The sequence below is a fragment of the Hirundo rustica genome, chromosome 20, assembly GCF_015227805.2.
Source record: "Hirundo rustica isolate bHirRus1 chromosome 20, bHirRus1.pri.v3, whole genome shotgun sequence".
Classification (NCBI taxonomy): Eukaryota; Metazoa; Chordata; class Aves; order Passeriformes; family Hirundinidae; genus Hirundo; species Hirundo rustica.
Window position 1 is genome coordinate 2,800,347 of NC_053469.1, and position 23,842 is coordinate 2,824,188.

At 51.6% G+C, this 23,842-nt stretch overlaps 1 protein-coding gene across 1 annotated transcript; it reads right to left on the reverse strand.

Moving 5' to 3' along the window:
- Window positions 1-1,805: 1,805 nt before the first annotated feature.
- Window positions 1,806-11,291, reverse strand: PPP1R26 (protein phosphatase 1 regulatory subunit 26). Its single transcript, XM_040083410.1, has 2 exons — window positions 11,202-11,291; window positions 1,806-8,473 (listed from the first exon to the last, which is right to left on the reverse strand). The coding sequence occupies exon 2, from the start codon at window positions 8,410-8,412 to the stop codon at window positions 4,465-4,467; it is 3,948 nt and encodes a 1,315-aa protein (XP_039939344.1). The 5' UTR covers window positions 8,413-8,473; window positions 11,202-11,291; the 3' UTR covers window positions 1,806-4,464.
- Window positions 11,292-23,842: the final 12,551 nt, after the last annotated feature.

Sequence of the window (23,842 nt, forward strand, 5' to 3'; positions counted from 1 at the left end):
CTGTTGAATGAATAATCAACCTGCAAGTTTTCCAGAGGTATTCATTAACTCTTTGGATTTCCTGTAGAAAGTTCATGTCTTCTCCCCCTCAAAACTACAAAGTTTTAAGAAATTATTCAAAAAATGACAAGTAAGCAAAAAGATGATTTTTTTTTTTTTTTTAAGTTTTATTGGAACAACAGTAGGTACAGGCAAAGAAACTGCATCAGTTGGTCAGTGACTGCACTGAAAAAACACCTGAACATTTTTGGCTTAAAAATGAGTTTTTAAGAGAAACTACTCCGCCTGTTTATGGATGAGAAACATTCCCACCTCACAGGTGTAACATAACATTAAGAATGAACATAACATTATTCAAACTGTTTGCTAAAAATATAAATAATGAGTGTAACATTACGTCCAAACACCAATTCTTCACATGTCAGAAACATTCCCTGTTTGTGGCATGTGGTAAGAGCTGGGGAGATCCCCCTCTGCTGCAAACGCACCGATAAATTGGAACAGATAAATAAACTGAGCAGAACTGGGCCTGAAAAGTTAACATTTCAAAGATTTAACACCTGAAAATAAATAAGAAACCCTCTTTCGTTTGCTGTGACTCTCGTATTAGACTCTAGACAATACCTGGAGCTTCTTAGAACTTCCCTTTCTTCTCCTGAAATGAGAAAATAACAAAGTGCTGGATCAATAGAAACAGTTGTGACAACGTTACATATATTTTTATCCATGGATTTTTCTGCAGGTGGCATAATTTAGGGATAAGGCTGCCTCTTAAAAATATAAACAGTGGATTCTGTCACATACTTCCCCACTCCATCTGAGAACACCCACCTCTTCTTTCTTGCCTCAATTTCTTCCCTTTTAATTTTATTCTTGAAACCAAGTTCCTTTGAAGAGTTTGGGATGCATGTTCAGAGGTTAGGCCAAATACGCTTTTTATCAAAGAAATACTTGTACAAATTCAAAATACCATCCTAAAAATGACTCATTTCACCACACAGGATCTACCTGAAACAATCTCTTTCTGCTCTGTCTTTTGAAAGGAAGATTTTCACGTTTGCAGATAAAATCATTTGAGGCTGAACCATCACCAGCTGAGGGGATGAAAAATTTAAAAGCTGCTACGTTAATAAAAGAAATGGGGGCAGGGATGGTGTGTTCCTGCCTTGTATAAAGAGCAGCTACACGTCAAAACACGTGTTCCTAAAATAGCAGCAAAGAACAGGGAATAAAAAATTTAGAGAGTCCTTCTTGTCCCTTGAGGATCCTCAAAGATTGCTCCCAAAGCACACAGAAACAGTCACTGGGGTAAAAAATGAAGCAATAAACCTCTTTTCAGATTTACCTGAGAGCTGTGGTACCGCAGCCAGGATCTGCAACTCACCAGAGCCGTAAGAAAAAACACCAAGAGGCTTAATCACTTAATATCTGAATTAACGAGTTTTGTGCTCTGACCGGAAAGAGAAATTAGCGTCGTGCACTTTTTAAAAACATGAACCAGCACTCATTAAAATAAAGGGACCTTTACAAGCTTTAGAAAAGCTGAGTTTATGGTTCCATGTGTCCACTGCATTAAGGGATTAATTGGTGTCTCAGGAAAGTGGGAATAATGGGAAAAGGAGTTTTCTGGGCACTGTCCAGAGCTGGCACTGGAGTGACAGGGGCAGCGGGGCTGTGCAGTCCGTGCCCACTCTGTGCCTCCCTGGGGCTGTAAACAGGAATAAAATCTGCTTTTGGAACTGCTTTTATGAAGATTCAGCCTTGAGAGATTTGTGCTGCAGTGCCAACCTTGGTACCACGTGAGGGAATTTATTGCCACTCCATATAATCTTTTTTATTCCTCAGCTGGTCAGCCTTTAGTGATGTGTAAGAGGGATTTCTTATTGCTCCAAACCACCAGACTTCTCTTTTCTGAACAAGTGATGAGAACTGGGCCAGGATGAGGACACTGCCACTGGCTGTTCCAATTCCAGAGATGCTCCATGACACACATTTAATTACACAAAGAAAGATTCCGCTTCTTGACCACAAACACCAGGAAAGAAAACTCTTGGGGTTCTGCTACCACAAGCACCATTCTCACGTCCCAATAGCCACCCCTTTGTATTTTGTAAATTCTTTTTGTTACAAAGAATTAACAACATCCTCAGTCAGGAGGGAAGAAGAGGAAACACAAAAATAATTACTCACTCAAGATGACGACACAAACAATAGGAACGCTCCGGTTTCACGGTCCATGGGGAGAACCCCATTTATTAAACATTAGAAACTCAGCAATGTACACCAGTTCCTATATACAAATCAAGTTCATCAATTTAGGAAAAAAAAAAAAAGTGCTGTTTGAAATCAGGTTTTATTTAAAGCACAAGGTTTTTAACTGGGAGTGAATCGGGTCACGAGTGGTACTGAGGACACAGACACGGCGACGGGGGCACGAGACACCTTCGAAGTCTTAATGTGGATTTACTGAAAACTTCTGAGGAGAAACATTCAGCTTTTTATACAAACAGTACAGAGTGCTTCCAACATCTCTAGGAAAATTAGGTATACAGTTTAATCCTTTCAAAGCAAGGTACTTGGAAAACTTCTAGTTTAAAATACCATCCTATTGACCTATTCCAAACAAAAGGCTCAAATCCTGCAACTGAATCAGGGCAGGGCAAAAGATAAACCTGTCAAGAGGGAGTGCAGGCACTGAGCTAAGGAAAAACCACTTTTCCAAGGTATCCTACCACAAAATGGAGATGAGCTAACACATTGACCTTTAAACGACGTGGCCAGCCAACCCCAGGGCTACAGAAAGGTGGCTGGACAGTCAGAAATGCCAAGTGAGCGCTAGAAACATGTTCCAAACGTAGCTGCACATAAACACACCAAGGATGTTTATTTCTCTACATGCCACAGTTACTAGTCTATGCTACACCGTATTCTGCATCACACCAGGGACACCATGGGATTCTGGATCCAGTCTTGGCTGATTTTGCTCCATTTTCCAAGTTTAAGGCCAGCCTGGAGGAAGACTCCTGAAGTGACTGAGGAACAAAGTGATGCTAAGTGGTGGCTTGGCTGAGAGAAGTTCTGCAGAAGAGCAGACACAGAGAGTATCGGATCAATTCACAGGGACAAGATGTGAGAACAAACTCCTCCAAGGACTTCACGACACAAAAATGAAAATGAAAGAGCCAACAAGCTCCAATTTATACCTTTTGAATTTGCAGCGAAACCAGTGTGAGGGCACTTTTTTGTGTGTGTGTGATGTGATGTGCTACTTCAATCCCGCTGAAAGTCAGTACAAATAAAAAGACAGTAGTGAAAAATTGCTTTATTCTGGCTGCTGGAAACGGAGGCAGAGAAAGAGCCTGAAGAAAGAACAGTGCTGAAAATATCCGTGGCTGAAAAAATCCATTTGGGCTGTGACTTCCTACAGCAAACCCAGCTTTGCCTTATTGCACCAAAATTGTCAGTGAAAAGTTCACAGAAATGTAACATTTTAAAAACCACTTCTGAAAAAGGAAAGTTAAGGGCACTCAGTTCCAGAAAGTTCATTCAGGAAACCAAAAGCCATCTCTGGGTAACTGCAGGGCATCAAAATGAGAGAGTTGAGAATAACGAGGAATTGTTTGAGCCCTGCAGGCCCGACAGTACAGAAATCCAGGGAAATCCAGGGAAATCCAGGGAAATCCAGGGAAATCCAGGGAAATCCAGGGAAATCATATTGTCTGAACAGACACACTCCTTCACTTGTCTTGGACTGCAATTGCATTTGGAATAATCTGCCAGCAGGAAGTTCTGGGTATTCAAAAGGACTTTGAGCAGCTGCTGAGATCACTTTGCACAGGAGGTGTGGACAGAGCCATTCACTTGATTTACCTGAATTTGCATTTGTATTTTCCAGGCTGGATCTCCACACCCAGAGCTGCACCGACTTCTGCTCAGGGACCTCATCCCACAGTGCTCTGGAAAACTGAGCTCCCAGCAAAACCCACCCCACAGGACTGTCCTGAGGCAGCTGGGATGTGGCAGGTGTCAGATCATCTGCATTGCTATCCAAGGCTGTGTTTTCCTAAGATCTCTTAACAGGTTCCCAAATAAATTCTGTGCGCAAACAGGTTTCCCTTTGAGAGACAATCAGAGGCCTCATAATTTAAAGTGTGATTAGCCAATATCTTATCTACAGTAACTACAGCATCCTGTAGGAATGCAAGCCCTAAAAATCATTATAAAAAATATTTCCTTAGAGCACTTTAAATAATTTACAAAATTCTACAAAAGCTACCTATGTCTGTCTGCGATCTCCCTGTTAAATAGAATTATCTTCACATTAGTGTGTGTATGATATACAGGTATCAGCATCTCCCACTGCCTCTTCTTTCCTGTCTCAAGTTTTATCAAGGTAATTACAATCAGAGTTATTTTATAAAAAGACTGCTAGTGTAAAAAAAAAAAAAAAAAAAAAAAAAGTACTTACATATTTGAAACCTTTTTTTCCAAGAGGGAACCTGGGCAGTCCCTTGCAGGTAGATCAGTAAATTTTGCACAGGTTTTGGTTAAAAATTCCTGCTCTTGGTGTACTTCACTAGCAGCTTCCCTGTTCTGCAGGACAGGTACTTTTCCTTCCATTTTGGAGCTGGATACCTGAATTTCTTCCTGCCTGTCAACTTTTTCTTCCTTAATGCACATCTGCACAGTGTTATCTGCATATGCTCCTCCACTATTATGCACTGCTGCTGCTGTCACATTGAATTCCTGCCTTGGGCAAGCTAAATTTGGATCTGGGCCCTTGTCCAGCTGGTTATTCCCTCCCTTACTGCCCACCTGAGCACTCTGCTGAGCTGGCCCCCTGCTGACTTTATCTGCTTTTCCCACACCGCTCTCAGGGCGTGGGGGATCCGCAGCGGAGTCAGCCCGGCTGCCTTGGTGGATATCTCCCTCCTCAATCCACATCTGGGTGTTCTCAGCTCTGGAGGCTCCTTTGCAAACCTTATCAGCTTCTCCTGCTGCCACGCTCTGTTCCTGTGAGGGGAAGCCGGAGTGGGACTGATCCCCTGGAGCATCACCCTGCCTGCAACCCTCGGCTGCCTCCTTGAGACACCCAGCTCCTGCACCGGTTTCTGCTACATGGGGACTCGCCCCTCCCACAGTGAGTCTCTGAGAAGAACTGGGTGCTTTTATTGCTGCTGTAATTTCCCCACTAAATTTGCCTTTTGGCAAGGGGTTAAGTCCATCTGTGTCCTGGGAAGCTGCCTCCATTCCCAAGGCACTGCTCTGGGTGAGCAAACACTCTGCTTTCTGCTTTTTGTTCAAAAGCATGGATTTCTTCCTGTCCCGGGCGTATTTCAGACCCGCAATAAATTTACTTGAGATCTTTAGCTGGAAGGTATTCTTCCTTTTAGATCTGGGCTTCGCATTCATGACTTTTCTTACTTTACACCCTTCATTTCTGCTGGGTTTCGGGGGCTCTGTGGTACGGACATTCCTTTTACCTGTGGCATTCCCAGGTAACTCCCCAGCAGCACTGCCTTTGACCCCCCCATGTCCCTGCTTAGCTTTTGACTGACCAGTAGTAGGAACATTCTCTGCAGAGGAAGCACATTTTCCGCTGCCAGCTAACATTGCACTTTTCCCTTCTGTTCTCTGAGAGTTCTTCACCTCAGTTTGCTGAGCGACCTCAGTCTTTTTGCTCTGACCCAGCACGAGGTCGATCTCGTTTTCCACCGGCTGCTGCTTTGCTTTTCCTTTATTACCAGTTTGTTTGGTCGCTGTAAATAGCTCCAGACTTGCATCACCTTTTTGCATCTCCGAATTGCTTGCAGAGTCTTTAGCCTTTTCGGCCAAAAACCTCCTGATTTCTTGCTCGATGCTGTCATCGCTGTCCACCGAGCTGCTGTCACTGGCGTCTGACATGGCTGGGAAAGCACATTTTCTATTTTTAGCCCCTCGCTGGTTTGAAACCGGTTTAGGTTTAATGCCTTTTTTAAGCTGTAAGTTAAACTCTGGGTTTTTCACGGTTTCTGGCTTGTCATTGGGAAGTTTGATGCTGTCTGGAGGGTTCCTGACTGCATTCTCCCTCACAGCTTTCCTAGGTTTTGAGAGGCAGCTTTTTACCATTGAGGGGTTTTTACATTTCCACTCGTTTTGTTGGAGGCCACTGAACTCATCCAGCAGCTGAGTTTCTGTCTCACTGAATCTGACTTTCTTCTTACACTGAGCTTTCTGCTCCTTGGATTTCTTCTTTAACTTCCTTTTAGACCGTAACAGGTCCTTGATAGCACTATCCAGGTCCTCATCACTGTCCAGAGAGCTGCTCTCATCACCCGACCCCTCCCTCTCTGGGGTCTGGGTGGGGTTTTTGATAGGTTTTCTTGTGCTACTCTGAGCCTGCAGGAAAGGGTTTACAGAGTCCAAGGCCACACATCTGCTGCCATCAGAGCCAGACAATTTAGGAGACATCAGCTGCTGCTGCCTCGGGTCTTTATTACTCTGAGCATCCCTGATTTCTGCAGGGCTGCTCAGGGCACACTCCTCTTGGAGCACGGGGAATTTGGAACCTGGCTGGAAAAGTCCTGTCTCCAGATGTTCAGGTAGTTTTGACCCCCCTTGCTTTGCTGTTCTGCCTTCCCTTTTAAGTCTCCTTTTCCGACTCAGGGATAATTTCAGTGTTTTGGGCAGAGCAGGCTCAAGGGCCCCGGTGAGGCTGTTTGGATCAGAAGGCAAAGGCATCTGGATGGAGCGTGACAGGCTGGGAGGCTTTGTTCCAAGGTTTTCTGACTGCGCTTTCAGAGCCAAAAAAGCCCTGATTTCTTGCTCTATACTGTCATCACTGTCCACAAGGCTGCTGTCACTTTCACAACGGGAGGATGAGAGAAGCTGGGAAGAAAAGAAGGAGTCTGCAGTGAGGGATTTGTTGTCACTTCCCATTTGGGATGGCATGATTGTTTTGGAAATATCCAGGATCGCTTCTGCACACATGAGCTCTGCAGATGTGTCTGCTCTGCAAGAGGCCTGCAAAGTGAGCTCACAAGCAGCAATCTTGTTTTCTGGAAGTGCAAAATGTCTGGCTTTTTTCAGTGGTTTAAACAGCTTATTGAAGTCATTGCTGGTGCTTCCTAATCCTGTTGACTTGGAATTAATTTCTTTTCTCTTGTTGCTTATAGGGTTTTTATGGATTTCTGGTGAGGCACTTTTTGTGGAGCTAATTGTCAGGCTGGCAGAAATGTCTGCCATACCCTTTGGATCAAATTGCTGCCTCTGCAAAGGGACACAGTTTGCTGCACGACCTGCCTCCTTCCTGATTTTCTCCAGCTGGTAAAGCTGAATGGCTTCTTCGATGCCATCATCGCTGCTCGAGTCAGATGTGTGCACGCTCTCCTTGAGAAGTGCTTCCCTTGGCTCCCAGTAACGAGCTCCACTCCCCTCATTCTGCTCCACGAGCCAGGGCTGGCTGGCAGTGGCCATTTCCAGATATGCCTGGTTCACCTGCCTGAAATCACTGGGCTCTGCTTGGATTTTGGACTGCAGACATTTGGGCTGGGCGCTGGATTTCTGCAGCTTGGGATGGTGTCTCAGGAGCAGTGCGTTACAACCTTGCTTTATACCACTACAGTTTGTTCTGCTTGCTGCTTCTTTGTTGCATTTCAGGACAGATCTCACACGGGAATCTTTTTTACCCTCCTCAGTAACACATTTACTAATTTCTTGCTGCTTCTTCTCATTCAAGAACTGCTCTATTTCAGCTTGTATGCTCTGTTCAAAGGAGTCATCGCTGCTGATGCTCTGAGGGGAGGCAGGCTGGAGCCTTTTCCCAATTCCCAGGTGCTCAGACAGGTACTCTTCAGACAGCATCTCGGCTTTAAATTTCACAGGGAGGAGGTTACTGGCCACTTTGCTCTGGGCGAATTCCCTCTTAAACCTTTTGTCTCTGCTCACATTCTCAGAACGCTCTGCATTCCTTGGCAAGGACTGGGCACTTTTGCTTTTTGTTTTCAAGTACTCTTGGATGGCTTCCTCTATACCTCGGTCCACAGAGTCGTCGCTGTCTGAATCGAGCAGCAGAGTCCCAAATTCGACATTCTCTTCCACTTGGCTGCCATCAGAATCCTCAGGGCACCCACACTGGGCGTACTGAGGACGTTTCCGCAGCAGCGTGCTGCTGGACGTGACTCTGGCTCCACTGCCTTTTTCTCCCTTCTGTTTCTTCTGCGTAACACAGCCACACTCATGGTTCATACCCAGGGCAGGCTCTTGGCTCTGCAGGTTATTTATGATCATCTGAACTTTGGCGCTCACAGAAGATCTGGTGATGTTGCCGTCGGATTCGGGGAAGCAAACGGGGTATCTACAATTCCTTGCTGGTCCAAAGGACTCCCATTTTGTCTGAAGAGCTACCAGAGGAGGAGCATCCATAAGGAACATTCTAGCAGGCCACAGCAAAGTCCAAGATGGAACAGATTTTCAGACCGGTCTCTCCTCCATCCTAAAACAAAGGGGAAAAAAGGAAAATATTAAGCACGTGGCTTCTAGAAATTCCATGTAATAATCCTGGTAACACAAGCTGTAAATTATTAACACCCAAAACTTCTGTGCCAGATAATCACAGGATTTACTCCTCAACATCATCTGAACAGGTAAATCAGTCACTACTGCCACTGGGGACAAGGCAGAGCACTCATCATTTGTGGTTTGTAGTATTTTCTGGCAAAATCATAACCCAGTTCAGGTAATTCACTTCTGAAACTCTTCCTGTGCCTTCCAGTCCTTTTTGCATGTGCTCCTAAATAACGATGCACTGCCCAGACCCACAAAGACCCACCGTGATGGTATTCAGTGCACTGCTGTGTGCAATCCCCTATGCACTGAGGTTGTCTGAATACTTTCGCAGAAAACTTTGTGGCAGGAGAGAAGGGACAATTTTAAGGAATCCTTTCATAGTGGGAGTGGAGAGCCCAGCAAAATACTCTGCTCGTTGTTTCCTTTGGCATAACTGCCCTTTCGAAGGATCACGCAGCTCAGCTTTCCAGTTTTCCAACGAAAGCAGCACTGGCTGTGTCCACGTGGTGCAGGACAGGTGGATGAGGAGAAACCTGGACCATCATCTGGGATGGTGGGACACAAACCAACTCCTCCTCAGAGAGCAGAGTACTCACACAATATCCCAAAGCAGCTTTTACTAGATCTGACTTGGCATTAAGCACACACAGCTGAGGGACTTGGGGCAGCTCAGAGAGAAGGAAAGGGAACTTATTTCTTCCTGAAACACACTCTACAGCATTAACCCCGAGACATCAGTCATCCGGCCTCACTGCAGGATGAAAGCTCTTGGCAAACACACGTCTTGGGGAGTGCACAAAAGCAGGATGAAGATTAAGAACTATTCTTTGTGTTCCAGTAGAAACCGCAGACAGAACGAAGCTTTGGTTTGTGGAAGAGTGGAAAAAGCCACCCACAAAACTCCAGTTAACACCCTAAAGAGTTCAACACCTCCACATGGTCCCACGAGGGTCGAAGGCTTCACCTGCAGCATCATCACAAACACAGTGAGTCCCCAGCTGCAGTGGCACTGGACTCTGCCAAGGTACAGGGACACGATTTTCCCTCTGAAACCTCCCTGACCTTGCACTTGTCAATTATTCTCTAGTTCTGGTTTTGAATTAATCAAAGACATTAAATATTTTAAAGGATTAATGACTCTAGACTCTTTAAAACTTCTATTTATTTACTGAGAGTAAGGTAACAGACAACCAGGGAAGACAATTCTTCATCACTCTTTGCTCGGGTGAATATAAATTAAAAACATTTTTCCTCGTAATAAGCAGCTAAGGATCAAAAAGAGAGAAATTAGGAGACCTCATTACCTCGAAGCAACGCAATTAACACACTTTAGCTCCCAGCTTCATTAAAAAATAAAACCCCAACATTTTTCCTGTTAACCTATTTCCACAGTTTTCAGGGGAGGGGCAGGTGCCTTTACTATCCCAGAGCTGGACTGGGGGTCCTGCAAGAATTACATGGGATTGGGGGGAATTTTTGTGTTCCAGCACCCACCCAGGGCACCCATGGAGACACTGAGGGTGGATGTGAGGTGACACTCAGAGGGTGTGAGAGGACATGAGGGAACATCCAGAGAGGGTGTGAGGGGACATGAGGGGACACACACTGAGGGTGTGAGGAGACATGATGGGACACACACTGAGGGTGTGAGGGGACATGAGGGGACACACACTGAGGGTGTGAGGGGACATGATGGGACACACACTGAGGGTGTGAGGGGACATGATGGGACACACACTGAGGGTGTGAGGGGACATGATGGGACACACACTGAGGGTGTGAGGGGACATGAGGGGACACACACTGAGGGTGTGAGGGGACATGATGGGACACACACTGAGGGTGTGAGGGGACATGAGGGGACACCCAGACAGGGTCTGAGGGGAAATGAGGGGACACACATCCAGAAGGAGGGGGATACCCTCTGTGACTGTGTGAGGGGAAATGCGGGGAGACCCATAGGGGTTGCATGAGGGGACACGAAGGGACTCCCACACAGGGGGTGTGAGGGGACATGAGGGGACACTAACTCATGGGGTACCTACAAAAAATGTGTGAGGGGACAACCCCCCGTGCGTACCCACGGGGGCTGTGTGAGGGGACATGAAGGGACAACAACCCGGGGAGCACCCACAGAGGCTATGTGAAGGGACATGAAGGGACTTCAACTCGGGGTCACCTACAGAGGTTGCGTGATGGGACATGAAGGGACACTAACCCGGGGGGGCACCCATAGAGGCAGCGTGAGGGGACATGAAGGAACTTCAACCCAGGGGGCACCCACAGAGCCTGTGTGGGAGGACATGAAGGGACTCCAACCCGGGCGGCACCCACAGAGCCTGTGCGAGGGGACATGAAGCGACACCAACCCGGGGGGGCACCCACAGAGGCAGCGCGAGGGGACACGAGGGTACCCCCAGCTCGTAGGACACCCCGGAGGGGCTGTGACGGGTCCCCCCACCCTCGGGGGCCGCCCGCAGCCGCCGCCCGCGGGACCCCCGCGGGGCGCCGCGCCCACTGCCCGCGGCCGGCCGGGCCCTGCCCGCGCCGCCATGGCTCCCCGTTCCCGCCTTCCGCCGCCCCGGACCCGGGCCCGGGCCTCCCTCGGCCGCCGGCGCGGCGGGGCCCGGCCGCGCCCCCCGCCCGCCGCTCACCTGCCCAGAGGAGGCCGACAGGGGGAACGGGGGTCGGCGGCGCCCGGCCCGGGCTGTCGGCTCCGCCGGGCTCCGCTCCGCCGCTGCCCGCCGCGCTGGTGCAGGGGCGGGCGGCGCTTCCTTCCCTGCCCCCGGGGAGCGAGAGGCATGCGCCGCAGGGCTCCGGCGGGGAGGCGGGGAGGGACCGCACCGGGCCGGGGCACAAAGGCGGCGGCGGCCGCTGGCCCCGAGAGCCGGCGCGGAGCGGAGGGAGGGCGGCGGGAGCCCGGTAACGATCGTAACGGAAGGGCCGCCGGGGAGAAGGGGCACCGCGGCCTCCCGCAGCAGCCCCGCGGCCAGGGCCGGGCTCCAAACCGCGGTCCCGGCGCTGGCCGGGAAAACAGCAGCGGAAAGAGCGAGATTGTACGGGGCTCTTGTCTCGGAACTATGCGCAGAGAGGGGGATGATCCATCCGCTCCCTTCGGGGTGCAGCGGCGGTGCCAGGCTGCGGGAAACTCAAAATATCGGCGGGATGCAACACTTGGATGTCCCAGGCACGAAGTTTGGGGTGCAGAACGAGAACTGAGGTGCAGAGAGCCAAGGCCTCTGCTTTTGGCAGTTGAAGCGGTCGGTGCTGGGGTTCCCGGCGCTGTTGTGTTGTTGGAGGTCTCACATAGCGAAACAGCAAAGTTTTAGTGCTCTAACTCATCCCCGTTTTGTTGGCAAGCGGGTTTTCCCCGAGGATACACTGCCAACCCTGTGCTATCATCCCCGTGCTTCCAGAGCAGAACCAAGCTGTGGGATGCTTCCTTTCGAGACACTCGTTTCAACCTGCTCATTCCTAAAACATACAGAGTGAGTCACAGCTCTCAGTCTATAAATCCGCACAAGCATTTCCCTTCCTCCTCTCTGGCGAACGAAACCCTGGTGCCCCAACCCAAAGCTGCCTGTTTTCACTTTGTTCAGTGCGTTTTGTTTTCCCGTGGGGCTGGAACACCGGTGATGCTGCATGCAGAGGAAATCAGCATCTTTTGGCTGGGTGTCACCAGAATCACAGGGGAAATGCTCAGGCTGGGTGATGTCAAGTGGGGAGCAGCAGCTCAGGAAGATCCCAGGCTGGAAATGGGGTGACCGAGAGCGTTGCATTCTTTTTGTGCCCCACTCTGTGGCAACACATCACAAGATACGGGACTGACATATGGTGAGGAACAAATTTCCACCTGCTTTTATCACAGAGGTTCTTGTTTTGGGGGGCACATGTATTTCTGTGCCCTTTCCTCATCTCCAGCTAAACATTTTAATTTTTTTCCCTTCCCCCAGGAATCCTCTACTACCAAACCAGGTCTGACCCTGGGAATGTGGGTCAGAACCATGTTTCAAACCATCAGACACAGTTACAAACTCGTATTAATTTATCTCTTGCTCGTACAGCAGATAAAACAGAGCCGATAAGACGTTTGCCTGTGTGTTCTTGTCCCTGGGATATGTAACATGCTTTTATGTTCTGATCTGGCTCGCTTGAACGAGACTGCTGAAAACAGCACAGCCAGCATCTGTGTGCAAGGGGAAACAATGGACTTGCTTTTTCCTTCGCTGCAGAATTGCAGCCTGGAGGTGAGGAAACTTTGCTTCGCTCACCATATTCCTCCCTAATGCCGCGGCAGAGGAAAGAAAGGGCTCTTGTATTCACGCATCTTCCCGGGCCAAGTCAATTTACATGTGAATGCACTTTTAAAATAAAATTAAAGTCAAAGCTGCGGCCAGAAGCCTGATAAATGTTTTTGTGCACATGCAGTTGCTTGGGGGGGGGGGAAGGCTGCTGGAGAGCTCTGCTGTCCCCAGCCGAGGTGGCATTTGTGGCTCTTTGTGCCACTTTTACTTGAAAGAAGAGCAGAGCCTCTCCCCGAGGTGCCATTAGGAGTGATTTGTCTCCCTGATCCCTGATCTTGGCGGAAGTGAGAGCAGTGGTCCTCGTCCGCGCTGGACGGATGACAAAGTCACGAGCACTAATTGGACCCCTCGTTAAAATGGCTGGAGTGGCAGGGGAACGTTCACATTTCCAAAATGAAACATCTCCCTCGACCTCCGGATCTGCTGCTCCTCTTTGCAGGGATAGGTGCTCATTACATGTGCCTCTGGATACCTCAGAGCCTGAAATCACAGCTCGGGCAATGGCTTTTATTATTCTTTTTTTTTTTTTCCCAGCAAGAGAAAGGACAAGATTAAAACCAAATTATCAGGAATAAAAAGACTCACCAGGCAGATTTTGTTGTCGGGTAACCTGTGGCTTCGTGGCCAATTAATATTCCTACATGGAGCTATGTTAAAACACCAGCCATGTCTGCTGTGCCACTGTTCTTTGGCAATATGGGTCACAACTGATGCTGGCTGAGGGCACATCCATGTCTAGGGCAGGAGGGAAGTCCATAACCTCGGATTCCACAAACCCTTTCCTCTGTTGGAGGCAGTTTTGCATTCCCCAAGCACCACTTCGGGTTTTGGGGCAAAGCTGGTTTACAGCAGCACAATCCTGCTGTGAGCATTGAGGTTTTTTGGGGAGAAAGCAGCGGAGAAAGGAGGTGGATGGAGCCCAATCTGATTTTCCCTCACCCTCAGTGTTTAGGGTCCATTTTTCACATGGCTGCGCTGAACTTCAGGACACTCAGTGCTGGCCCTGCTCCAACATCTCCCTGCCCTGTTCAGCTCCTTCAGTCTGATCTCAGATGATTTATTAGATGGAGAACAACTTGATCATGTAGTAACATGGCAAATTGGAGAGTTTAGTTTGTTATTTAATAAATGCCAAGGAGACTCATGAGGCCTTGAAGTTATAATAGAAAGATCTAATTTAGGAAAAGAAAAAAGGGAAGAGAGACGCCTGTGAAAGCTGCCAGGAAGCAGTGCTGGGTATTGAACATTTCTATTTACCCTCTGGATGGAACAAGGATGGTCTGAGCTTCCTTTTAGCAGGGCTGGATGCTGCCCAGGGAAGCAGCACCTGAGGCAGGAGGAGGTTCAAGGGCAGTTTTTGGTGGAGCTCAGTCCTGGAAGCTTTGTCTTGCCTTGGAAGACATCACTGCTGTAGATCAACTTTGGCTGACAGATTTTTGTAAGGAAAGAAACCAACTGACTCCACGAGCAGATTAAAGTGTATTTATAACACAGAGGCAGGTTATAGAATGCATTTAACGTTTTTGAGTCAAACCTGGTGGGCTTCCCATTCATCACTGGCCATTATACAAAGTGCAGCTGAAGGTCTCTGTGGGGCACAGCTCATTTCTCTGGAAGATGTCCCTTTTCCTTGTTAATTCCAAGTGTATCTGCCATAAGAACACAAAGGGAAAAACCCAATTTAGTGCCAAGAGTTACAACTGTGACCCTAATCTTTCCTTGCTACCATGTGGCAGAGACCTCTCAGATATCAAAGGAAATTGCAGCCCTTCTTTAATATTCCGTACCTGAAACCTTTTAATGCTCTTTGTATGACTCATTCCTATCTAGGTTAAATGATAAATATTTCATGTTTACAATCCTGGACATGGGCCGCGTGGGCTTTTAAGGGTTCTCTTTATACAAATCCCTCCTTTCTGTCCATCTCCGCGGGCTTTGCTCCGAGGCAGTGCTGTCAGTATTCCCACAAGGACACTTCCAGCTGGCTCCTGTGTTTGTCACAATTCTGCTTGCGCCCATTAGGTGTCAGACTCTTATCGGCTCAGTCTCCAGTTCTTGGGATTTCGAGAGGAACACGAGAATATGAGAAAGCCAGGGCTGGTGTGGCTTTTCTGGGATGCTCTCTCGCCTGTCCTGGGTCCTAAACAGAAAGGGCAAACTGAGTGCTCCGGTGCTCACCAAAAGGGGACTCTGGGCTGGTTTTGTCCCAGGTTCTGCCAGCTGGGATTCCTCCAGAGCCACGGCTCATCCCTGGGCTGCAGAATGAGCATCCACAGGCAGCAGCTCCTGCCCTAAACCTGCCGGGTTTTGCAGCACGTTTGTGTTTCAGGCCACACTGCATTCCTGAGGTCAGCTCTTCCTATTGCAACAGCTCCTCACACTGCTCTTGTCTCTGCGGGGTCACGGAGCTGTTGTCAGAGCAGTGACCAACCTCTTCCCTCCTTGTCCATCCTCATCCTTTTGGGATGAGCTCTTGGAGCTGAGTTCATGCTCACCAAACCCTGCCAGCACCACGAGGGCTCAGATATTTCCTGCCCCTCAGGGCTTGGGAGCACGGCTGAGCACGTGGGGATTCATTCAGGGACAGAAAGTCAGGCTTTTTTTTTATTACTTTTTAATGAACCATGTGCAGTTTCCCACAGCAACACTTTGATTCCAGCCAGGATATAAACACGGGCATTTTGGTGTCACGAGTCGAGGTGGTTGGTGATGAAAAGGGGTCTGTGAGCCTTAAAATGGCCTCTTTAAAGGGCAGGATCAAAGATGTACCTTGGGATAGACACTTGCCCTGCTACATGAAGAAAAGCCAGAGTGAAACAGAGATGCGGCGCTCACTTTATATTTCAAAAGGAAACTGCTTCGACTTTGTGCTGCAGTTGCTGAGAGCTTTAATGGGGCAGGGGGAGGGAAAGAAAAACACAACATGCTCCAGCTGCCCTCATTACTGCTCCTCTGACTCTCTGCTGAGGAATCCCAGCACAGATACGGACTTGTCCACTTGCAGTTACCAGGTCCTGCATTTACAGAGTGCTTTTCCTCACCTGCTGCTAGCCCAGGAGCATCCCCGCAGCCCCCTCTGAGGCAGAGGCTGCCAGATTCCTCCTGTGGAGCAACTCCTGATTCCCAGCAGAGCAGTCCTGAGCACCGTCCCAGCCCCCATTAGCTCTAAACTGGTGTTTTTAAGAGGCATCTTCAGCTTTTCAGATCACCTTCAAGGAGCGCTCTATTTTTAGCATCCACGGACTCTCTTGGCCGCAAACAAGTGAAACCTCTCTGCGGTGAATTCACAACAGGGCAGCTGGCAGGGGTTCAAAGTCTCTGTCTGGAGTGCAGCACGATGGAAATGAGTTGTCCCCGAGGTCCCTGTGGAGCAGGCTGAGCCCGAGGAGCCACCACGGGATTCTGCCTGTCCGGTGCCACCAGGGCCAGGCTGCACAGCCTCATCCAGGGACGCCTTTGCTGTTGCCAAAGTGCTCTTTGCACAAGCGGCTTTGATCAAGGATTTGCAAACAGCTCCTGTTTGGTTCAGTGCTTAAAACGCCTCCTTAAATAACTTTTGGATCAAGCCAGAGATCACCGCTGTTTTGAATTTTCATCAGGCTGAAAAAACACGCTGAGCCGGGGGTTTGTGCAATGCTTTGACTTGGGTTCTCCTCCAGCGAAGCAGCACCGAGTGAATCGCTCTCAGCAGAGCAGCCGTGCAGAGCCAAAGCCTCCTCGCTGCTCTGCAGGGTGAGGAGACCTCCCAGGAGCAGTTCCAGGCTGGTTAGAGCGGTGCTTGGAGAACAGGCTGGCAGTTACCTGAGGAATTTCTTTTCCCTCAGTCTTCATTCTGCTCTCGCAGTGGGCCAAAGGCACCTCCCAGTGCTCCAGCCCGGAGAGGTGAAGGGCAGGAGCACCCCAGCTTCATGCAAGGTGCAGCTGCTCACACTCCATGTGTCCTCCTGCTGTTCATGGGTCTTTCAGAGCCATGACAAATGGGAATTTTGGACGAGGTGCAGTGTCAGATTCACCCTCCCATCCTGCAGAGCTGTCAGTGATGGAGAAGTGTTGACTGGGCACTGCAAATGCCTTGAGTACAACAGATCCATAAGAGCGTTGGAGACAGAGCAGGACATCAAATCCTGTCCTAGTAAGCATTAAGAAAAATGTGCTTTCTCCTGGATGGGGCTTGTGCTGCTGGTGCTGATGATCCTTGTGAAATGTTTCCTCATCCTGACCTTGAGTTCCTTGGCAGTGGTCTGGGCTCCTTGGAGAATGACCCAAACCCTCTCTGATCCTTCCAACACCCTTCGGGCCACGGAGATGCTGAGAAAGCAATGTGGGGATACAAACCTTCACCCCAAATGTGGCTCAACAGCACACAAATTCTTGTCCCTGCACAACTGACCAGGAAGACTCAAAGGGGAAAAAAACCCATTCCCATTCCCTGAGGCGCTTTTCATTTTGCTCTCTCCTCTCTGCATCGCTGTGCAGGGCTGGCTGTGACCCTTAGCCAGGCTTCCCTGCTTGGCTGGGGCTCAGGAGAGCCACGGGCAGGGCAGGGAAGGTGCAGAGGCAGCACCTCGGGCTGTGTGTGCCTGCGTGGGACGGGAAAACCGGAGCAGCTTGAGCCGTACGTGCTGGGAGGAAGGAACCGGCTGCGAGGAGCTGGTGGGAGGAGGAGGAGGAGAAAACTGGGTGTCAGCAAACGAGGCAGATTGAGAGCTGAGACGTGCTAGTGGTCGTGCTTGGGATATGATCAACGCTCCCTTGTGACTCGCACAGCCGGTGGGGGCCTGAGCGGTGCAAATAGAAAAGATGAGATCAGTGGGAGTGGAGCTCCTACATCCCCTCGTGCTGCGGGAGGCTGCAGGGGAGGGTGAGGCCCTCACTCGCCTTGCAAATCCAGGCATGGGCTCATCCAGCTGCCGCAGGGCAGGAGGTGGGCGAGCTGGTGGGTGGCACAGGGCAGCCCCCTGCTCCGGGCAGCTGCGCCATCCGTGACTGGTGGGTGCTGCCAGCACAGCCAGCCCCATGGAGGGCAGCTTCCCTTTCCTTTGGATACCTGTGGGTGTGGCCCCGAGGGTTTGGTCCCCGAAATCTCTGGCTGGACACATCCCCAGTGCAGGGGATCAGGAACCTGCCGCTTGTTTGGCTGCTGGGCAGCGGCTTGGCCTCAGCACCGTGGGGAAGGGGGAGCTGGATACAGGGTGGGAAGAGGGGGGGCTTTTCCTCACCCCCTCGAACCTCTGTTGTGATGATTCACGAGTGTCACTGGCACATCTGTTCAGAGCCAGAGCAGTAATACGGGTCCAGCTGAGCAACAAAATTGCTTTCAGGGCTGTTGATTCCCAGCTCGGGGGTGTGTGGTCAGCCTGACTGCAGGCTGGGGCTTTTTAATTTATTTTTTCCTCTCTCCTTTGCCCTGTCCCTTGCAGCCGGCAGAGATCAGCAGCATGTGAAGCGGGCAGAGGCAGGATCTGCGGATCCTATCCCCCTGTTCCCATTCTCTGGGATAGATGGGCCATTCGGGCTCACTCACGAGACCCTGAAATCGCTCACACAGCGCCTCCATGAAGGATTTGCAGCTCGCTCCTGACCAGGCTGCCCTGGTCCCCCTTTTCCCGTCGCTCCCGTGCCTGCTGGGTGCGGGCTCTGCTCGCGGCCCGTTTCTCCTCTAGATGGTGCAGCTGCCTTTGGGCACCGCAGGCGCAGCCAGACCCCGACCCTGCGGCAGAACCGGGGGCGCCGCCAGCCCTGGGCTCTCCCCGTGGCCCCTTCCCGCCGTGTTGGCAGGATGGGACAAAGCTGAGGGACAGAGCTCGCCACGTGTCACCTGCCCGAGGCTCTGCGCCAGGTACCCGCGGCGCAGCATCGCCGTGGGCACCGAGGGGATGAGAAATCCGTCTCCTGCTATTCCTGGCCTCCCTGTCCTTGGCAGAGCACGTCCTGGCAGTGCCCGCGGCGCTGGCAGAGCGCGGCGGAAGGCGGAGGAGCGGGGACAGATCCCGGGGCTGCCCCCGTGCCTTGCGGCAATCCGGCGGCTTCCGTTCACACCGGGCCGGCCGGAGGAGCCGAAATGCCACCGTGCTCTTCTGTTCGAGCCCCCGCCCGCCTGCCGCCGCCTGACTCATCCCCAGGACGGGAGGGATGCGGCTGCCAGCGCCGCGGGGCTGGGCAGGACAGCGGGTACACGCAGAACCTCAGCTCCCACCGGCAGTTCAGCCTCTCCGCGGCGGCCAGGAGGGCGCACGCTGGGATTTCCGCTCTCCTCCTCCAGGACCTGTTCCCTCTCGGGGCCATCTCTCCTCTGCAGAGGGACATTTCTGGCTGAGGGATTGCATCAGAGCAGAGTGAGCTCGGCTGGGTTTGGAGGACATCACTGAGCCGGGCAGGTTGGATTTGGGATCCTGCAGACAGGGGAATCCTGGGCAGCTCTGCCTGCAATGCTCCCCGCTTGTTTATCCCAAACCCAAATAAATAGGAGCCCAATGATTTGACTGAAACAACAGCGGGCATTCCAGCATAAAGAAAGCTTTCCTCCTTATTCAGTTTTGCTGGCAAGCTTTAGAGCCTGTGTTTTAAATAAATGTTATGGGTGCATTTAAAAACACGCCATATGTTCTCCCGCAGGTCTTTCTGGGAGCTGCCTTCGCTTGGCTCTGACTGGATCCCCTCCTCCCCGTGCCAGGGTTTTGCCGTGTGCTGCCCCTGGAAGCAGGATCAGAGCCCTGTGCCCTGACTCTTCCTCATGAAGAAGCCACGCCACGAACCCTCCATGCGAATTTCTGGAAGTCTCCTCCGGGGAGCACGAGTTGCAGAACACTCTTTATTTTTGTCGGAGGGACGATTAATTTGCGGACCACCTGCCCTGCATCCCTGGCACGATTCCCACCGCTCCTCCAGCTGCAGCATGGGGCTGTTTTTCGCCGAGCAGCCCCAAGCCCGACGGCAGCAGGCTTTGGGATGGCTCAGTTCCCCCCGACCGCTGTAGGTGGCACTCGGGCCCCGCCGCCCGCTCGGCTGCCGGCGCTGCGCTGGTGCTGGCACGGAGTCAGGGGATGAGCTCGAAGTTTACAGATTTTTCCCTTCTGACAGATTACTGCTTCATTTGTAACAGGAGTACTTCTCATTAAACATATTTTTGACATTTTGTTGAAGGAGGTGAGGGGGAAAAAAAAATCCTCGTGTAGCCGAGCGTGCTGCAGCGTGAGCGCGGCTCCGGCTTCGCAGGTTTGGGAGCTGGGCTTGAGTTATTTTCTTTTTTTTTGCTTCGGCTCCAAAGTACCTTTTCATAATTATTCCCTCCTGAGCACATTTGCTGCGGCTGGGAGACGGGCACATTCCAAAGAGAACCCGGCTGAAAAGCCAGGAGGGCTTGGAGGTGGCAGCTCCCTGTCCCGGCAGCGCTGGGATTTCAGCGCTAATCCAATCAGGCTTGATTCCAGTGTGTTCTCCAGGCAAATCCAAATCTAACGGTTCCTCTCATTGCTCTGGGAGTGCCTGGGCATGCCAGGCTTTGGCTGCCTTCAGGGCTGGGCATCTCAAGGCATGAAGTCACTCCCGGTTCTGCCAGGGACCTGTGGCTGCATACTGGGGACATCCCGGGGGGGACCCAGCTTGCCTTGGGCAAAGCTCTGCTCTCACCAGCTTCCCTTTGCAATACCCCCTAAAGGACAGAACAGCAACTAATCTTTGTGTTAATTATGCAAATCAGCCTCGATGAGAACTCGGGAGTGAGGTTATTACCGCGCTCCTTTTTTTTTTCCACGGTGTGGAATAGCCCTTTTGGAAAATCCTTCTTCTTGCAGAGCCACGAATGTGGTGTTTTTTTTTTTCCTCTTGGGTTTCTTTCAAGTGGAGAAAATGCTGAGCGAGGCTGTTGCCATAAGCTCCCAGGACATTTTCATTGAACCAAATCAAAGAGCAAGCATCAAAAAGCACCGTGTGACGTTATGGGGGTATTTTAATTATGAAAAGTGTTGCAAGCATCTTAAAGAAAGCAAGTGCCTCACGAGAGAAAAAGCATTTCACTTCTTTCCCCTCAGAAAACGCCTTTTCTCATTATCCAAGAGCTGAAACCGTTCACTCCTCAGGGGCAAGGACCGCGCTGGCCATTCCCAGCTCACACTGAGCGCAGCAGCGTCAACAAAATTGTGTTGGAGTGCCCTGAGATTTCTCTCTCCCGCACTAATTGCCACTCCAGCCTTGACTCTTCTCACCCCTTGTGCAAACACAGTTACAAACTGCCTTGCTGCTCCTGCCTTGCCGCCCCAGCGATGCCCAGCGTTCCTGCAAAGATCCCTGCTCCCCTTCAAGCGTTTTCTTCAAGAATCGCTTTTGAATCAGCTTTGGAAAGCATTTGGAAACCTGTTTTTCCTCGTATCAACAGCTGTGGGTTCAGATGCCCTGCTCCTCTCGCTGCTCCCTCTCTGTCTGCTTTGGTTACTGCTGGTTCAGACCCTTCCCTCCCTCCCTGGGGACACGGGCTGGAGGTGACACGGGCTGGAGGTGACACGGGCTGGAGGTGACATGGCCTGGAGGTGACACGGGCTGGAGGTGACATGGCCTGGGAGGTGACACGGGCTGGAGGTGACATGGCCTGGGAGGTGGCACGGGCTGGAGGTGACACGGGCTGGAGGTGACACAGCCTGGAGGTGACACAGCCTGGGAGGTGACACGGGCTGGAGGTGACACGGGCTGGAGGTGACATGGGCTGGAGGTGACACGGGCTGGAGGTGACATGGCCTGGAGGTGACACGGGCTGGGAGGTGGCACGGGCTGGAGGTGACACAGCCTGGGAGGTGGCACGGGCTGGAGGTGACACGGGCTGGAGGTGACACAGCCTGGGAGGTGACACGGGCTGGAGGTGACATGGGCTGGAGGTGGCACGGGCTGGAGGTGACACGGGCTGGAGGTGACATGGCCTGGGAGGTGACACGGGCTGGAGGTGGCACGGGCTGGAGGTGACACGGGCTGGAGGTGACATGGCCTGGGAGGTGACACGGGCTGGAGGTGGCACGGGCTGGAGGTGGCACGGGCTGGAGGTGACACGGGCTGGAGGTGACATGGCCTGGGAGGTGACACGGGCTGGAGGTGACACGGGCTGGAGGTGACACGGGCTGGGAGGTGACACAGCCTGGGAGGTGCAGCCCCAAGAGGCAGCGGGACCCTCTCCAGGTGATCCAGCTCTCCCTGGCACTGCCTGGCTGTGGCTCCCTCGTCTCAGGGTTTGGCTCTGGGCAGAGATCAGACCTTTGTCCCCGCTGGGGAGTGACACTCTCCTGCCTGAGAAAATCAGATTACGGTGTCTTTTATCCCTGGCTGCCTCCAAGTGCTGCCACTGCTTGTTTTAGGGAAGGAGCCTTGTAGACAGAGATGATCCTATCGAGATGATCTTAGGGCTGAGGGCTAAAAACCCCCATCAGGAGCTGCTTTAACACCCCCAACACCGTCACTGCAGGCAAAGGGGGGGACAAACAGGACCTGTTTGCCCCCCAAGGAGAGACTTGGGAGACTCGAGTGAGGCTGTTCCACCCCGAGAGAGGCTGAGTGGGCTCAGGGAAGGGTGTCAGGGTTTCTCTGGCGAGGGAGGGACGCGCTCAGCTCCCGGCAGATGGTACTCCCATCTCCCTGCACTTGATGGGATGGTGGGAGAAGTTATTATGAAAGACTGCTGTGACATTCACAGCACAGATCTGCCAACTGGTGTCTCGGGGAGATGGAGGGAGCACCTTGCCGTGCTGCATAAATTGGTGCAGAGATGTATCTGGTGCTGTGCTTCGTGGCAGTGGGGGAAAGGAAAGGAGCCTTCTGCTGGCAGGGGAATGGGGTGTCCAGCCAGAGCCCTGCTCAGGGCTGCCTCTGACACCCCACAGAGGCTCTTGGTGTTCCTGTGGGTGCCTTTTTGCCATTTTGGACATAGTTTCTAAAAACTGGTCCTTCCCTGACAGTGTCTCAGAGTCATGCAGTGCTCCCCTCCCCGTGTCCCCCCCAGTTTTCAGATGCCCCATCCCAGTTGTGGCTGAAGGTCCTGTGGAGCCACCAGGACTCTCCATCCTGTGGGTCCGTGCTGGAGGAGCAAGGACTGCCTGGCCCTCACCACCTGCCCTGTAAGCTGGGTCAGAAGGGAGCTGTGCTCTTGCTTTCTCTGTGTCCTGGAGTTATCATTTCTGCTTTTTGGACAGAAAGAAGAACAAAAACTCAAGACAATTCCAGTCCCAGCTCAGATTTAGGTGGGCTTTTTTCCCCTGCTTTTTCCATCTCTTTGCTTTCAGGGTCAGTTCCCCTCCACAGCTCGGACAGCAGAGCAGAAGCCCCACCACGATCTTCCTCTCTCATTTTTCTTACTTGCTAATTATTTCATTAGCTTCCTCTGCATCTTGACGGGGGTTTTAATTTTCCATGGCAACTGCATCCACGACACCTCCCTGCTCAGGAACCCACGCTGTGGGGTGCCCCAAGCAGCCAAATCCCCAATCCTACAAATAAAAGTGGGCAGCAGCAAGCCGTGCCCTGGGGAGAACTTTTCCCCCTGGCACAGCGGGAGCAGGAGGATCCATCCCCGAGCTGCCTGTGCCTCGGCGGGCTCTGTGGGGCAGGGCTGTTCCCAGCTGGGTGCGTGCCCTTCCCTGTGGTGTCTGGGCAGCTGGGAAGCATCAGCCTGGGAGGAGGAACTCATCCTGTTGGCACCAAGAGCCCACGGAAACGAACGCCCACCAGGACGAGCTTCATACCTGCAAATTATCTCTGCTGCCATCAAACAAACCCTGCCACCACCGCAGCAGAGGAAACCTGAGCAGCTCCCACCCCTCGGTGCCTCCTGTCCCTGTCCTTGTCCCTGGGCAGCTCCCCTGTACTCAAACCCTTGGGTCCTCCTCCTGCTGACCCCTCCAGGCGTGGCAAGGGGGGCTTTGGGCTGCTGTGGGGGTGTTTTTAATTCCCCACGGGGTTTTCTGAGGGTGGCTGGGAAGGAATTCATCCTGCAGGTTGCAATTCCTTAAATCTAC

Coding starts and splice junctions, on each gene's coding strand:
- PPP1R26 (XM_040083410.1), bottom strand. CDS start 8,412: ATGTTCCTTATGGATGCTCCTCCTCTGGTAGCTCTTCAGACAAAATGG.